The sequence below is a fragment of the Mya arenaria genome, chromosome 9 (assembly GCF_026914265.1).
Source record: "Mya arenaria isolate MELC-2E11 chromosome 9, ASM2691426v1".
In the NCBI taxonomy this organism is placed as follows: Eukaryota; Metazoa; Mollusca; class Bivalvia; order Myida; family Myidae; genus Mya; species Mya arenaria.
Window position 1 is genome coordinate 35,536,411 of NC_069130.1, and position 18,802 is coordinate 35,555,212.

Consider the following 18,802-nt stretch of genomic DNA (forward strand, 5'->3'; position numbering starts at 1 on the left):
TTAAATCTGCACTCTCACAGATTGACAGTTTTGAATTTTTTTTTTAGATTTTGTCTCCGATTCAGCTAATTTTGGTTTCAATGCTTCCAATTCAGTCATATAAGATAACTCACAATAAAACAGATCTCTATTGTTCGGAAAACTTTATATCTTAAAGCGTTAGTAACACGTTTAGCCATAAATATCAATTTCCGAACTTAAATATGAAATAAAAACTGTGATCTGATCTTTTGTCAGCAGTCTTTTATCACTGGTTTCCAGACCTTTACACAAAAACTGGCTCATTCCAAGACAAAAAATAAAAAAAAGTTGTCAAATAGGTCAATCTGTGAGAGTGCAGCTTTAAACACGTTTCATTAAATTATATGCACATATTTGTTTTAAACAAAAAAGAAGCCGTACACTCTCTTAACTCTTCCTCTTAAAGTTATCAAGAAATACCTTTACTAAATGCACAGAAACGTGCAATGTAGATAGGGTAAGTCAAGATAAGCTGATATTGTTCACTTCATTTTTCGAGGTATAGTTTGGAAGTAAAGGGCAAATTAGATTTTCAATTTATTTAGGATTTGATGCAGTGAACATTTTCACTGGGATGTTCCCAAATATTTCTATGGTTGTTGAATTATTCAGCAGACAACTCACAAGAACTTTGACAGCAGCATAAAATTGTGATCACATCAATATATCACACAATTATTGGAATAAGTGTATATATACATTTAACTACATTTAATTATACAATCAACTGTTTGATACCAGGAGCATTTTCTGGTGAAAAGGCAAAAGGAAACCCATTGTTAATAAGAATCGCAGACTCGGAGATTCAATGCATCTAGAATCAGTTTAAGCTAATTCCATACTTAAGCTTAAATAAATACATAATTTCATAAACCTACCTTGGACAAAAGGATAAGACGAATCTGCATATGGAGGACGTTTATTGTATAATAGAATGTTGGATGGTTGGTGGTGTAAATTGGTATACAGCAAACGTGGTGATGTAGAGATCATTACAGTTTTAAAACTTCACTAAATTTATCCGTACAACAGCAATATTAACTCATAAAACATATCACAAATATTCTACACAAAAGTGTATCAAAAAGTGGAATGCATATCAAATAAAAGTGTTTAACAACATGATTCATTGTATTGAGCACATGAAAGCCATTTAAATATATAATGATTTAAATAAGAGCTTCATGAGCAGTCTCCAATGTCCATCTGTTGTTGGGTTTTTCCATTGGAAAGGGGTATAACTCAACAAGTGTTAAAGACGGAGTTATTGGTTACATGTGAATATTATCTCAAAATTCAATTTATCAAAAATCTAAGTTGAAGTGAAAAAAGATCACATGGAAAACATCCAACATCTTGAATATTAAGTCTCAATATACTAACAGTTATGAGAAGTAATGGTTCAAAATCTTAACAACAATAAAATATTTAACAAACACACCATATCTTATTCTAACAAACATACCTTAGAATAAACCTACATTTGAACCTTTTCAGCCAATGAAATTGCAAATAGGCAGTCATTAAGAATTTCACAGGTGTTTAAAGGTCTGTGTACTGCCACTCATCTGATATACACTCCCTGCGTCAGATTTTGTGTTGATAATTTAACAGCCAATGAGGTTGTATTCTAAGTCAGTTAGATGACCTGAAGTAATTTCTTAATAATCAATAAGGGCTTGTTCGCTTCGTTTACTCTGCCCATTCTTGATCATTAAGATTTTAATTCATGTCATCTTATTATAACATATCTCACACTAACAAACATACCATATTTTATTCTAACAAACACTCATGTAAGATTTTCATCATAAATTAGGAAAGCCAAATATGTTTTACACCTACAGTGTATACTATTAACAAGACATATTTTAATGCACCAAGTAAATTGCATAGATTGGGTAACATATAATCATAAAAGCACACCATACAAAATATAACAAAGAAAATGAAACAACTCTGCTACAACTGGTGTAGGTGATATGTAAAAAGTCACATCATTTATTTTAAGCAATACAAAATTTCCCCTTTCAGACAAATAAAGTGACACTCATATTTAAAATCAATATATACACATGTATAACAAACTTAAATTTTGAGTGATAAACCTTTAACTACTTACTAAATAATCCATTTATGGAAAATATTAATTACTGATTGTAACTGTGTATTTTATAGCTAAAAATGTAAAAATATTAATGTCTGGTGAGACCTTAAAGATTTACAGGGATCAACACTCTCATAATAAGGTAGAAAGACGGTGTTTTCTGCACCTTTCTTTCAAATTAAACATGGTATCCTTCATAAGAACCATTGTTTCATTGTTTTCAATATTTATTCATCCTTCGGGTAAACAACAATTGTATTACTTGGGGTACATCTTATTTGGGAGTAAGAGTGCAGCCGTAATAAATCACTTACAAATCTGAGATAGAATTTGATAGATAATAATAAAAATATAAACATGTATTTCATACCGGGTTTTCAGTAAAAATCAACAACAACATATCAACATCTTATCAACCTTTATCATCAAAAGTAGCAGGTAACTTTTACTACAAGAAAACCTACGAAAGCAAATGTCAATGCTCGTCTATTTTATGACAGTCAAACAATGGGCAAAACTCGACAGCCATAGCTATATGCCTTGCTATGAATTTGTAAATTGTGTGTGTATTGTCTCTGGCTACAAGTAATCCAGTTACATTTGTGTATCTTAAATGACTGAGTTAAGGCTAAAGTTTTTTTGCACACACCCATCTACCAAAACAACACTATAACAGTGTGTGCATACCAGGTGATAAATCATATATTATGGTACGTCAGAAGGCAACATCTAGCTTCGAATAATGACTTAACACAAAGAAAATGTATTTTAAATGAAACAAAGGGCAGTCAATACCCCTTAAAGAGCTCAGCCTACGTTTTTATTACCGTTTGAATAGGTGATAAGTTTCAAACACTTCAACAAACCTGTTTCCAAAATAATGTTTGACAGTGCTTCATCAGGCTGCAGTTTAGTGAAAAGGTTTGTAGAAGTATTTTAAGAAACTAAACTTTCAATCAAACTCTAGTAAAAGACCGAAGGCGGGGCTACGTGAGCGACGTAAACTGTGCCATATTTCATTTAATGATGGATAAATAGTAGTTATAGTTGTTCAAAGTCTTTTTTTGAGGCAAAATATTGCATTCTGATGTAGCATTTGACATAATTTATAACGTGGTATACACACACTGTATAAGGCTATGACAATACATTGACAACAATCAGCTACTAGGCAAAAGAAAGTCCCGAACATTACAAGTTTGTGTCCTAGCGGCCTTTTTGTGACAGCCGACCTGCACCAGTTTGAGATTAGCCCGCGTGAACAACAGTTTATACACATGTTCCCAGTTAATCTGTTCATGCTTTTTTCGCTCTTTTGAAGCTTGAAGTAAGGTTGGCAGGATTTCTCTCGACTTTTCAATGCTGAAAAAGTATTTAATTACATTTTCTTCAAATCAAAAAGGAAAACATCTGTTCAAGTAAAAGATACATTACGATACAGTACGAGTTTTTCTTCAAAAGTGTCCTCTTACAGACGTAAGAAGCCTTGGACAAAATTGGTGTTTGTCCTAGTGAAACAGTTTCTTACGTCTGTATGAGGTATATTTCATAACTGACTGGAAAATTAAAACTCGGGTCATTCGAAACATCAGTTCCCTCGAGGTTTCAGCTCGGACTCCGGCATCCTCGACCAATCACAGTTTTACTGTACTAGTGAAATGCTCCCATAACACTTAACCACTCTAAGCCTCAAAGAAGAATATAATCTTCCCGAAGAAATTTCGAAATTGAGGTGGCAGACCAATTGTAAATTGTAGCCAGAACAATGTCAAAATTGACTGTGCAAAGGATAATTCATTTGCTGTTAATGTGATTTTCAGTTGAAAAACAAAGTTTTTGCTCCTCAGCCAACATTTACTTACACATGATCCAAATTCCACAGACCAAATAGTTGTCTGTATCCTCGCGATGCGTAGGGGTTAATTGTATGAAAGCTCTCGCATCTCTCACTATCAAATGGCCCCTCACACTGGAACCAGCCCTTCTTATCGCACATTCTGTCCCCCGATTTTGCAGTCCTGTCGAAGTACGCCCCATGATAATCGTTTTTCTTGAGTCTGTTCATCATCTGCTCCAGAGTCTCTGACAACATTTCTCGCGCTTCGCTGTCCTTGCTCTCTTTTTCTATTTGCTCCTTTGCCTGAAAACGTAAACTTAGATTTGTTATGCCTCAGTATTCAATTCAAGCCTCTATTTACAAATAATCAGAAAGAAATGAGAATTTAATATTGTACAAAAATAAACTCGAGTAGTATCGTTATTTTTGTTACATCCCTGGTACTTACTGTATTAAAGTAGCTGCGTATGCGAGTTTGAGCGCTGTTCTTCATTACCTCTTGTTTGGTCTTGTACTTCTTGTTTAGACCTGCAACCAGTATTTATCATTTGTAAAATTAGAGTTATTGGACATTCCTCAAATTCCTCCATTTTAGAGGAAGATGATTAAGCTGGATACAAGACTACTACATGTACTATAGGATATACAATGATGGAATGGTTTCAACCTCATCCCTATTAAGAAACATATTACTAGTAAAGCCATGACCTTGACCTTTGATCTAATGACCCCAAAATCAATAGGGCTCATTTTCTGACCATAACCAATATGCGTATCAAGTTTGAAAACTCTTAACCAAATTGTTGAAAAGTTATTGATTGGAAATCTGATTAAATCAAGATGAAAAGAAGAAAAACAAACCTTCAAACCAGTCTTCATCCTCATATCTGAACTCAGGCTCAGGGTCTGTCTGCAACATTTCCAGGTACTGTGATATGATATGCATCTGGAAATTAAGAAACAGTATCAATGTATTTCTTTTCCAAAAGCCCATAGGAGGACAAAAAAGTGGGCCCATACGGCCACAAAAAAGAAAATTTACTGACGCATTAAAACATATATTTATTTGCAAATATAAGTATAAATCAACAGAATACCACTTGCCTGTTTCATAAACTTACAAACAAAACAAACAGAACTTGCTGTTTTTAAATTCAACAAATTCAGTCACTCTGATTGAAAACCATATCCACTCTCTTAGACATATAAGCTCTAGTGATTGAAATTCACACTAGCCAGAAGTAACTCAAGTGATTGAAATTCACACTAGCCAGAAGTAAAAAAATAGTTGAAGTATTTTCAGGCTGGTAGAAATTTTCAATATTGTTATTCTTTACATAGAGTCAGGCTTATTTAATTCTAAATGCTTAACATAAGTTTATAAAACTGTAATATAATTGAAATTTAATTAAAAAAGATGTCAAAACTATGAGATAGTAAACATGATTATCCTGCCAATGTTTCGGCCATGCTGGCCTTCATCAGGGCATAATTATAGAAGTAACAGGTGTGACAACACCCACAAATGACCCCTGGACACAGGAATGGCAAAGAATTTCTTTCAGAAGAGGAGATAACTCCATGGTTATTGTACACTGTACACTTTGTAATTGGTCATACCGCACTTCCTCTCATTGTGCTTCACCATCGTATGAAGTTAAATTAAATTCCATTTAGTAGTTTTCAAGTTATGCTCTGGACATGAAATTTGCGACCGGCCGACTGACTGACCGACAGGGTAACTCGATATACCCCCACAAACTTCATTTGTCAGGGGTTTAACCAACAACAGGAAATGCCATCTATGTAAATCAGGAATGTAAATATATTTCTTGGCATAAGATTTGGCACCACAAGATCATAGCAATAAATGATACATAGCACATGAAAACTGCAATAATGCAAGAACCATAATATAGACTAGTAAAAACTGAAATTCATACATAAGCCCAGTTAAAAACATGATAAAGCAGATTTACAAATACATTAGAATACAATCTTAAACAGGGTTAGTGGGTACCAAGACTATGAATGCATTTAGTTCATTTTAAAAGCCTTTCCCACATCTATATAGAAATTCTGGCTTGTGCTTGTAAATCTAAATTTCTAAGACTGAAACTATTCATATCACCTATGACACAGAAATTCAATACTCACCTTTTCTGGGGAACCCTCCCCAGCAAGAAGATCCTTTATCTGGTCAGCAATCTCAGTCTTCCTTGACATGTTATACAGCTGGCTAAGCGCATCATGGATCAGAGCACCAGCTGAAATTAAATTGGACATGAACAATAACTTGAACTGTGCTTCAGCTAGGCCTAAAGAGCAGGGTGGGTTATCCCGCTGCCCTGATTCAGCACCCTGATGCTCTTTTCCAGCACCCTGCTGCCTTTTACTTTATCCTGTGGTGCCGTTTTGTTTGGGTCAATTTTCAGAAATAAGAATAAAATTACCGTAATAAATATACATGATTTTGACACTAAGGTAAATAGAGAGGACAGCTAAGGTTTTCATAACAAACTATAAGTATTGAAAGTAGATTCAACACAATAAAAACTAGACACTGGCACTTGCATGCCCCATTCAAGTTCTTTCGATGTGTGTCAAAAGTGGCCTTTTGGATCTAGCAAAATATACCTTTTCAAATCCTGGCTGGGGTACTGCAGGAAATAACTTACTAATGATATAGATAATGTATTATAACTGTTAACTATCATCGCTATTTTTATATTTCTGGAATGTTACTAATGGTTCAAAGAGAACACAAAATTAGTTGGTCGGATGGCAAAACCGCTTCTCACCAAGGCGACCCAGTTTTGATTTCCAGGCTGGGTGCATGTGAGTTTGATTAGTGGTCACCAAGCCTGACAAGCAGGTGTTCTCCAGGAATCCGGTTTCCCCCACAACACAAGGTTATAAGTTATAAATCGTAACTAAATTCTTGATGATTATGATTTTACAGTAATCATCCAAAACTTTTGGTTTACACGAAGTTCACAACACCCCAGTGTTTATTGTTCCAAAAATGGACAACTGTACAAATCTGTACCTACCTCCCCCCCAGGTCTCGCCTGGCTTGAGAAACACTAGCACAGTCTGGGCCGGTAGTTTCTGAAAGAATGTGTTGCTGTCCACTAGGGTGCCATCATCTTCAAGAACAATGGTTATGGTCTTAGGGTCCAGCTGGAATAGTGTAAAGGGACTTTTAAGAAATGTTACACACCACTGAGGGTCATATGACATTATAAGGACCAGCCAGTCAGCTCCTGTTGAAGACAACCTTTTTTTCTATTTTTTAAAATGCATTATTACATTTAACTCATTTAATAATCAATTTTTTACAAAAACAAAAGCATATGATTTGTGCACTGATAAAAAGATATTAGCTTTTTTGGATGTTATTTTTTAATTATAGCTAATTAATATCTAATAGCTTTCCCCAGTTAATAGTGCCTTAATATCGCTATATATTTATATATCTGTTAACAAATCATGTGTGTGTGTGTGTTTTTGTTTTTTATAATTAAAGTCAAATGTCAGATTTAAAGATGAATGTTTAAAAACATAGAAACAATATGTAAGGAAATTATCAAGAAGTTGCTGTAATTCTGTTGTAGAACAATCAACATACCAAGATATCCGGAATTATGGTCATTTCGCAGCCTTTCCATTTTGTATAAGCTCAATGTTGGTCATTTAGTAACCATTGTGTTAGTCAATTTGTAACCATGAAGAAATCAAATGGTCATATCGTAATCGTTGGCTCATATGTTGTTAACATGATATAAGGTCTTGATGTGAGTTTTTTTTATTTTGATATCTGCATAAGGTATTAGATTAACATATATATGAAGAAATAATATAATAACATTTGAGTTTACAAATACAAGTATACTGTTAGTATGAAACATAAAAAATTGAAGTTAAATCTATGATAATGATTATATAATGAAACAATGAAATTGTAAGTGACACCAATAAATGCAATTAATCAATATAATTAGCGCGACTGATTAAAATTCAATTGATAAAATAATTTACTGGAACGTCAAAACAAAGTAATTTATTTGTCAAACTGTTCATAATTATGCGTTTGTAGTAATGCGTGTCACTTTAGTTTTTAATATGAATATGAACTGCAAATTTTGCCATACTGTTGTTATTTTTTTTTTATAATCCGAAAATTCAAAAGATTTTAGATTTTTTTTTACTGTGTTTATTTGACATATTTTATAGCCCAAAGCACACACGCTATGATCAATGATGCCAAAAATACTTTTTTTAATTGCTAAAAGTATTGTAAAATGTAGTGTGTTTTCCGATTGAGAATATGTGTTTCTTATATGCTAATTTGTATTTCAAATATGCTGATAAGTTAAATTTTGACTTATATTATTGAAAATTAATATCATAACTAATATTTTTAGGCTGTTTTTGTCGGAATTCGGTTTGAAAGTATGCAGAATGAAAAATGACCCTAGATCATTTGTATTAATTTTGTAAACGTAATTTTATGCATACCAGTACATACATAGCGATCAGTCACAATTTTTTTTTCAAAAGTAAGCAGACATACTTAAGTAGTTTAACAATTCATTTAAAATTTACTATGATATTTATTGTTTTTACTGAGTTACGCTGATTATTGGCGAGAATTTGAGTAATGTCTCCCAATTGTTGTCTTGGCTACTGTGCCATATACATTCAACATCAAACAATAGACTTAGCACCTCGTTAACTGATGGTTTCCATAATAATAATTATGACCGATTGATTTCTTGGCGGCTACGAACTGTCTAGCAGACTGGTTATGAAATAACCAAGATTCAGCAGTTACGAAATGACCAGATCATGATTGCCGGAGATGGCCGAATAATTATAATATAGATAGTTGAGAAAAAGAAAGTTGTAATGATGTGTAGAGCATTAAACTGAATGGTGGTTGTGTTTTGATGGATTTCTGCATCAAGTTGGACTTACCAGTGAGATTGTTCTTTGTTATAAACATAGTCTTTACTTTTATTTGCAATAAAGGCTCAGAATGTGTGAATGATTCACAAATTCATAGGGATTATTCCAGGCTTAATCGGCCTGGTGAATTTTTCATGAACTGAATTTTTTCTAATCTCAACACTTTTATAACCTCAATTTTATATTTACTGTACTTGACTTAAGAAAGTTTAGTAGAAATATTGTCAAAGAATCATTGGTCTCAAGGAGTTTGATAACAACCAAAAACTAGGTTTGTTTTTATTTCACGGTCAATCATCACTCAATGTCGATTATTTCATATGGATTCTATGAAGACTATAATCAGATCAATAAACGAAATTACGAATATCATTTTATTTAAATTTATAACAAGTTTTAACCTCCAATTTTTCACAGCCTTTGTTGACAAGTTCCTGGAATGTTTTCGCCGTGACACCGACTCTTTTCCCTCTCTTGACATCCTGTACCTTGTAAGCCCTCATTCCGCGATTGAATAAAGACAAAAACCTGCTGAACATGCTATGACAAGGACTTTTTTGTATTTCCGCAGTCAAATGTAAACAAAACTTCCGCGCGTGAGGAATCACAATGGAGATATCTAAAGGTATCCGATTCCAAATAGGTGCCGTTTACTACAGGATGGCATAGTTTTTCGGGATGGAGGGATGAAAAAGGGACTCTAGATTGTTTTATTTAAATATGTGTAATCTGGGACCACTAACAAACCTTAAACTGTGTTGTAAAGGAACCGTTTTGATGTCCTTAAATATTTAAAATACGTGTTTATAAATCAATGTAAGCCAGACGAATCAAAGCCCTTTTAAAGCGTTGAAAGGCGTTCGGCGTGCTACGTTTTATGAGTATACTGTAGTCATAGATAGATAGATTTCAGTAAGGAATGAACATACATGGACTTTTAAAATAAACAACATGTATAGTAAATAACATTATACATACATGATATTTTCAATAGCCATGACAGGCACACCGAACCCTCGATGACACAAAAAAGAGAAAACTCTTATTTCCATTGTGGTCCTTTGTTTTGGTGGCTTGGCATAGGGAGGCATTGCATATTTAAGTAATAATATAGCTGTAATCGAAGTTGCACAAATATATTAAAAGTTAGTCTTTTCTTCTTTTCTTCTATGCATTAAAATAAATATTGCGGTAGTTTAATCACAGTCACTTTACATAATTAAGTAACATAAAGTTATAAGTTGAGAAAGTTAGATATAATTATCACAATATAGTATGAATATGACAGTATGTAGTACTTATAAAATGCGAGGTTAAGTTAAAATAGTTCCTTCACTGAAAATCTTTGAATAAATAAATGAAAAAAACAACAAAAACAATTAAACCCTTTTAATAGCATAACTAATTATGCCAAATTATCTAAAGAAAGATTCTTTACTAGCAATTTAAAAACAGGTAATTTCTTAGTCTGTGCGATACAAGATGGCAACTTGTTCCATAAGGAAACACCAGAAAAGAAGAAGGACTTTAACCAAAAACCTTTGACCTCTGGAACAGCATAAGCCCCTTTCTGACATAACCTTGTCCTATGTTTGTGCACAGTATCTTGGGAGATAAAATTGTCTCCCATGTAGTCCGGGGCTATGCCATTTTTTATTCCAAAGACATGACCCAAAATAATCTGGTCTACACGTTTGTTGACAAGTAAACAGTTGAGTAATTTAAAGTGATTTGAGCCAATGTGAGACCTTGCATCTAGATCCAAAACAAACTTCATGAGTTTATTTTGTGTGGTTTAGAGGTTGGTTTTAAGTTACTTGGTCAGACCATGATACCACATAGAACAGGCATAATCAAAATGGCATTGAATTAAGGCCATGACAAGAAGTTTCTTGCTGTGTTTTGTAAGGTAACCTTTCTTTCGATATAGATATTTCAATCTTGCATTAGCTTTTTTTAATATAGAACGAGCCATAGAATCAAAAGATAGAGTCTGATCAATAGTTGCGCCAAGATATTTAACAGCAGAAGTTTGTTCAATAGTGGTACCATTACATGTAATATCAAGTGTTGAGTTTGACCTTATTTTATGTTTAGACTCAAATAAAATTGACTCAGTTTTGCCTAAATGAAGTGACAACTTATTATCAACCAACTATTGACTGACAAGATGCAGGTCATCTTTCAATGACGTTGCTTAAGAAAAACTTAAGAAAACTTACATTTACCTGAAACAAGTATGCCAGAATCATCAGCGTATAACAAAAGCTTGTTTTTAACCACGGCTGACATATCGTTAACATAAATCAAAAATAAAAGAGGGCCTAGTATGTAGATAGGATTCAAACCATCTTAAAATGTCATCGATCACCAAGTCCTGCCGATCGAAGCTTCATAAGAAGGATGGAGTGGTCGACTGTATCGAAAGCCTTTTGGAGGTCTAACAGAATCATTCCTACTAGGTGACCTTTGTCCATTTCCATCCTTATGAAATCTGTTAAATGAATTAGACATGTATCTGTTGAGTAGCCACTTTTAAACACAGACTGAAATTTATACAATAACTCATTTACTTTGAAGTATGATTCAACTTGGTCATATACAACCCTTTCATAAATCTTTGATACAATACTTAAACTAAAAACCGGGCGGTAGTTACCTTCAGAAGTTTTGTCATTCTTTTTAAATATGGGAACTACTCTAGCTGATTTAAGATAATCTGGTACCACACCTTGAATAAGGGATAAATTTATGACATGAGCAAGAGCTAGGTTCGGCAATAATAGAAGCTCCATCTTTTAAAAAACGAGAAGGCATACCATCTAAACCTGTAGCCGTATTAGCACTTAACTGAGATAAATATTTCAAAATATGATTTTCGGAAACTAATGAAAAAGAAAAGCTATTTAACAACACGCCTAAATTGGAATAAAATTTTGTCACAAAAGATTTTCCAAACATAATTTACACAAACTGGTAATTTTTCAACAAGCTTAGAGGCAACTGTGATATAAAATGAGTTAAAAGAGTCGGCAATATTTTATATCTTATCAAAACAAATATCTCCACCAAAATTAAGACAAATATTGGAACTTGAATAAGATAACCCTTTCTTAGAAGGTAAGCCAAGATTTTTAAGAATAGACCACAGCGACTTTGAATCATTTTTGTTTTCTTCCAGAGTCTCAGTGAAAAAGCTTTTCTTGGATGAATCAATCAAATACTGTGTTTTGTTACGTAATGATTAAGAAGTACTATAATTTTCATCACTTTTGACTTTTCGATACTGTTCAAAAGCTGAGTTCCTCTGTTTAATTGCATTTAGGATATCTGAATTCATCCATGGATCCGTTCTTTGTTTAATACGCAGTTGTTTAACTGGTGCAATATTGTTAACAACTGACATAAAAGTATTCTTAAAAAATTCCCAAGCTTCAGAAGCGTTATCAGAAAGAATAATACTTGTCCAGTCAGCAGCTAACAAGTTTCCTTGAAACCCTTTTTTACTATAGTTTTTCATGGATCGTGTTGTAATTTTATTATGCGATCCAATAAATGACTTAGAAACCTTTCCCGTACAAAAACTGATGCTGTGATCATTGAAACTTGTTTTAATAACTCCAGATTGTGAAATATTATTCGGATCGGACACTAATATCAAATCTATAGTAGAGGATGTTGTACTACATATCCTTGTAAAATCATGTATCAGTTGTGTAAAATTAAACATATCAATAAAAGAACTAAAAGCAGAAAACAGAGTGCATGGTTTTGACGTCTTAGTGACATCAGTATTAAAATCGCTTAACAAAATTGTTTCATACTCAGAAAAATGGCTAGTTGATGAACACAAACTGTCTAGAAGACTATAAATGTTTGTTTGATTGAGTGGTCTGTATACAACTCCACACAGAATAGGTTTGGATTTTGGCAATAGGACTTCCAGCCATGTTGCCTCTAAATCTTCATGTTGTAAATCGCTGCGACTGTTAAAAGCAAAGTCTTTGCGTATATAAATTAGTACTCCGCCACCGTGTCGATTTCTATCTTTTCGTTGAACTGACTAATTATCAAGTGAAATTTCAGCATCCGGAACCGTGTCGTCCAGCCAAGTTTCTGTGATGCATATATGCATGCTGCTTTTGTTTGACGTGAGATAATCCGAATTTCATCCAATTTGGGCAGGAGACTTCGCACATTTACATGAATAAAATGAAGGCCAGGTTTGGTAAATGCCTTGTAATTGTCAGATATATCACTTCCATTAGCAGGTCCTGGACATGGGTGAACATCGCCACATAAAAGTAAGCATATCGATAAAAAGCTATCATGTCTCTTTATAGAATAGCACGACTGAGTGATCTTCTTCGTATAAGTGACATGCAAACTGGTAAAATTCTGATAAAAAGTAAGTTGGCCATATGAAACTGGTAGTATTTCAACAGTGTCGGAAATCCAATTGACGTCTGAATAATGGTACACTTTATATTTACATGAATTGTCTTCTTCAGCGAATCGAAGTAGGTAAAATGTCAAAATTAAAAGCGTCTTTAACATACCCATTTTAAAATCTGTATGTTTGCTTTGTGGTTTCTTCTTGAAATAATAATGAATTTCACAACGCCTTGATTGATTTTCTTCTTTGAAGTTAAAGTTCTGACATCCCGAAAACCCTTGGGCAGCCATTTCCATCTTCGTCACTCTTGATTTCCTGCGCCGACGTCAAGGAAATTCGAAGTTTTTCAATGATAACACAATCCATTTTGATAAAATTTAAACCATAAGACATGAATTTTAATTTGACATCGTTTGATATTATTTTTTAAAATTTTGCTTTAAAATAATTTATTTTCTGTTGAAATTAATAGAATAAGAGCGTCATTTTTTACGACTTGTTATGGTGTTAACAAGTTAACATAAACATCTCAAGATAGTATATGCTTGCTCATGAATTCCCTCGCAAATTCTTTCAGATTTTTGTGCTGATACTCAATTAAATTAAAACCATGTAGTCTAAGTCATTTGATATGTGGAATACATGTACCCAAATTATTACCAAGGTATGGAGTGATACTCAATTGCATTTGAAACCTTATCTGGAATTTTGAATTCATAAACAAAGCACTGCAACTGATTAAGTATGTATGCCTTATTTTGGTAGAATCTACTTTACACTTCAAACATGACTGAATTAACTACTAGGGTATGACCTCTAAACCATATGCATCCAATTCATTTTTGTTGGCAAAGCGAGAATAATGTGACATTCGCCACGTCAACAAAACAAGAATTACGTGGGCTGTAACATTACAGGGTATTTGTTATATTTACACAATAAGAACTAGATGTGCTGCAAACTTGCAAGGCTTTCGTTATGTGTACAAAGCGAGAACTAGGTGGGCTGTAATAGTGCAAGTTATTCGTTATGCCAACAAAGCGAGAACTAGGTGGGCTGTTAAAATGCAAGGAATTCGTGGTGTCCGCAAAGCGAGAACTAGGTTGAGCTGTTACATGTCAAGGTATTGTTATATATACAAAGCGAGAACTAGATAGGATGTTACTTTGCAAGGGTTCGTTATGTCTACAAAGCGATAAGTAGGTGGGCTGTTATATTGCTAAGCATTCGTTATGTCACAAAGCAAGAACTGGGTAGACTTTAATATCAGTAGGTATTCGTTATGTCCGCAAAGCAAGAACTTTGTGGACTGTAACATTACAAAGCATTCTCTATGAAGGCAAAGCGAGAACTAAATGGGCTGTAACATTGCAAGGCATTATTTATGTCCGCAAAGCGAGAACTAGGTGGGCTGTAACATTGCAAGGCATTAGTTAAGTCCGCAAAGCGAGAACTAGATGGGCTGTAACATTGAAAAGCTTTCGTTATGTCCGCAAAGCGAGAACTAGGTTAGCTGTAACATTGCAAATCATTCGTTATGTCCGCTAAGCGTTAACAAGGTGAGCTGTAACATTGCAAAGCATTCGTTATGTCCGCAAAGCGAGAACTAACACGCTGTTTGATTGCTAGGAATTCGTTATGTATACTTAGCAAGAACTAGGTGAGCTATAACATTGCAATGCATTCTTTATGTCCGCAAAGCGAGTACTATGTGAGCTGTAACATTGCAAAGCATTCGTTATGTCCTCCAAGCGAGAACTAGGTGAGCTGTAACATTGAAAGATATTCGTTATGTCCGCAAAGGCAGAACTAACACGCTGTTTGATTGCTAGGAATTCGTTATGTATACTTAGCAAGAACTAGGTGGGCTATAACATTGCAATGCATTCGTTATGTCCACAAAGCGAGAACTAGGTGGGCTGTAACATTGCAATGCATTCGTTATGTCAGCAAAGCGAGAACTTGGTGAGCTGTAACATTGCAAGGCATTAGTTATGTCCGCAAAGCGAGAACTAGGTGGGCTGTAACATTGCAAGGCATTCGTTATGTCCGCTAAGCGAGAACTAGGTGAGCTGTAACATTGCAAAGCATTTGTTATGTCCGCAAAGCGAGAACTAACACGCTGTTTGATTGCTAGGAATTCGTTATGGTATACTTAGCAAGAACTAGGTGAGCTATAACATTGCAATGCATTCGTTATGTCCGCAAAGCGAGAACTAGGTGGGCTGTAACATTGCAATGCATTCGTCATGTCCGCGAAGCGAGAACTAGGTGGGCTGTAACTGTAACATTGAAAAGCTTTCGTTATGTCCGCAAAGCGAGAACTAGGTGAGCTGTAACATTGCAAATCATTCGTTATGTCCGCTAAGCTAGAACTAGGTGAGCTGTAACATTGCAAAGCATTCGTTATGTCCGCTAAGCGAGAACTATGTGAGCTGTAATATTGCAAAGCACTCGTTATGTCCGCAAAGCGAAAACCAACACGCTGTTTGATTGCTAGGAATGCGTTATGTATACTTAGCAAGAACTAGGTGAGCTATAACATTGCAATGCATTAGTTATGTCCGCAAAGCGAGAACTAGGTGGGCTGTAACATTGCAATGCATTCGCTATGTCCGCAAAGCGAGTACTAGGTGAGCTGTAACATTGCAAAGCATTCGTTATGTCCTCCAAGCGAGAACTAGGTGAGCTGTAACATTAAAAGATATTCGTTATGTCCGCAAAGGCAGAACTAATACGCTGTTTGATTGCTAGGAATTCGTTATGTATACTTAGCAAGAACTAGGTGGGCTATAACATTGCAATGCATTCGTTATGTCCGCAAAGCGAGAAATAGGTGGGCTGTAACATTGCAATGCATTCGTTATGTCCGGAAAGCGAGAACTAGGTGAGCTGTAACATTGCAAGGCATTAGTTATGTCCGCAAAGCGAGAACTAGGTGGGCTGTAACATTGCAAGGCATTCGTTTTGTCCGCAAAGCGAGAACTAGGTGAGCTGTAAAATTGCAAGGCATTAGTTATGTCCGCAAAGCGAGAACTAGGTGGGCTGTAACATTGCAAGGCATTCGTTTTGTCCGCAAAGCGAAAACTAGGTGAGCTGTAACATTGCAAGGCATTAGTTATGTCCGAAAAGCGAGAACTAGGTGGGCTGTAATATTGCAAGGCATTAGTTATGTCCGCAAAGCGAGAACTAGGTGAGCTGTAACATTGCAAGGCATTAGTTATATCCGCAAAGCGAGAACTAGGTGGGCTGTAACATTGCAAGGCATTAGTTTTGTCCGCAAAGCGAAACCTAGGTGAGCTGTAACATTGCAAGGCATTAGTTATGTCCGCAAAGCGAGAACTAGGTGAGCTGTAGCATTGCAAGGCATTAGTTATGTCCGCAAAGCGAGAACTAGGTGAGCTGTAACATTGCAAGGCATTAGTTATGTCCGCAAAGCGAGAACTAGGTGAGCTGTAACATTGCAAGGCATTCGTTTTGTCCGCAACTCGAGAACTAGGTGAGCTGTAACATTGTAAGCCATTAGTTATGTCCGCAAAGCGAGAACTAGGTGGGCTGTAACATTGCAAGGCATTAGTTATGTCCGCAAAGCGAGAACTAGGTTAGCTGTAACATTGCAAGACATTCGTTTTGTCCGCAAAGCGAGAACTAGGTCAGCTGTAACATTGCAAGGCATTAGTTTTGTCCGCAAAGCGAGAACTAGGTGGGCTGTAACATTGCAAGGCATTCGTTATGTCCGCAAAGCGAGAACTAGGTGAGCTGTAACATTGCAAGGCATTCGTTTTGTCCGCAAAGCGAGAACTAGGTGAGCTGTAACATTGCAAGGCATTCGCTATGTCCGCAAAGCGAGAACTAGGTGAGCTGTAACATTGCAAGGCATTTGCTATGTCCGCAAAGCGAGAACTAGGTGAGCTGTAACATTGCAAGGCATTCGTTTTGTCCGCAAAGCGAGAACTAGGTGGGCTGTAACATTGCAAGGCATTAGTTATGTCCGCAAAGCGAGAACTAGGTGGGCTGTAACATTGCAAGGCATTAGTTATGTCCGCAAAGCGAGAACTAGGTGAGCTGTAACATTGCAAGGCATTCGCTATGTCCGCAAAGCGAGAACTAGGTGAGCTGTAACATTGCAAGGCATTCGCTATGTCCGCAAAGCGAGAACTAGGTGAGCTGTAACATTGCAAGGTATTCGTTTTGTCGGCAAAGCGAGAACTAGGTGAGCTGTAACATTGCAAGGCATTCGTTTTGTCCGCAAAGCGAGAACTAGGTGGGCTGTAACATTGCAAGGCATTAGTAATGTCCGCAAAGCGAGAACTAGGTGGGCTGTAACATTGCAAGGCATTCGTTTTGTCCGCAAAGCGAGAACTAGGTGGGCTGTAACATTGCAAGGCATTCGTTTTGTCCGCAAAGCGAGAACTAGGTGGGCTGTAACATTGCAAGGCATTAGTTATGTCCGCAAAGCGAGAACTTGGTGGGCTGTAACATTGCAAGGCATTCGTTTTGTCCGCAACTCGAGAACTAGGTGAGCTGTAACATTGCAAGGCATTCGTTTTGTCCGCAACTCGAGAACTAGGTGAGCTGTAACATTGCAAGGCATTAGTTATGTCCGCAACTCGAGAACTAGGTGAGCTGTAACATTGCAAGGCATTCGTTTTGTCCGCAAAGCGAGAACTAGGTGAGCTGTAACATTGCAAGGCATTAGTTATGTCCGCAAAGCGAGAACTAGGTGGGCTGTAACATTGCAAGGCATTCGTTTTGTCCGCAACTCGAGAACTAGGTGAGTTGTAACATTGCAAGGCATTCGTTTTGTCCGCAACTCGAGAACTAGGTGAGCTGTAACATTGCAAGGCATTAGTTATGTCCGCAACTCGAAAACTAGGTGAGCTGTAACATTGCAAGGCATTCGTTTTGTCCGCAAAGCAAGAACTAGGTGAGCTGTAACATTGCAAGGCATTAGTTATGTCCGCAAAGCGAGAACTAGGTGAGCTGTAACATTGCAAGGCATTCGTTTTGTCCGCAACTCGAGAACTAGGTGAGCTGTAACATTGCAAGGCATTCGTTTTGTCCGCAACTCGAGAATTAGGTGAGCTGTAACATTGCAAGGCATTAGTTATGTCCGCAACTCGAGAACTAGGTGAGCTGTAACATTGCAAGGCATTCGTTTTGTCTGCAAAGCAAGAACTAGGTGAGCTGTAACATTGCAAGGCATTAGTTATGTCCGCAAAGCGAGAACTAGGTGAGCTGTAACATTGCAAGGCATTCGTTTTGTCCGCAACTCGAGAACTAGGTGAGCTGTAACATTGCAAGGCATTCATGTCCGGAGAACTAATTTAAGACGCTGTTATATTGCTAAGCATTAGTTATGTTTACTTAGCAAAAACTATGTGGGCTGTAACATTGCAAGGAGTCCGTTATATTTTTAAGGCAAGAACAAGATGGACTGGCATATATGTTGACATGAAATACCCTACGG

The 18,802-nt window shown here is 36.0% G+C and overlaps 1 protein-coding gene across 1 annotated transcript; it reads right to left on the reverse strand.

Moving 5' to 3' along the window:
• Positions 1 to 924: 924 nt before the first annotated feature.
• On the reverse strand, positions 925 to 9,523 carry LOC128245485 (DNA fragmentation factor subunit beta-like). The gene is made up of 7 exons (XM_052963667.1): positions 9,338 to 9,523; positions 7,019 to 7,148; positions 6,123 to 6,232; positions 4,827 to 4,911; positions 4,414 to 4,493; positions 3,991 to 4,268; positions 925 to 3,490 (listed from the first exon to the last, which is right to left on the reverse strand). Exons 1-7 carry the CDS (start codon positions 9,473 to 9,475, stop codon positions 3,289 to 3,291), a joined length of 1,023 nt encoding a protein of 340 aa, XP_052819627.1. The 5' UTR covers positions 9,476 to 9,523; the 3' UTR covers positions 925 to 3,288.
• Between the last annotated feature and the right edge of the window lie 9,279 nt (positions 9,524 to 18,802).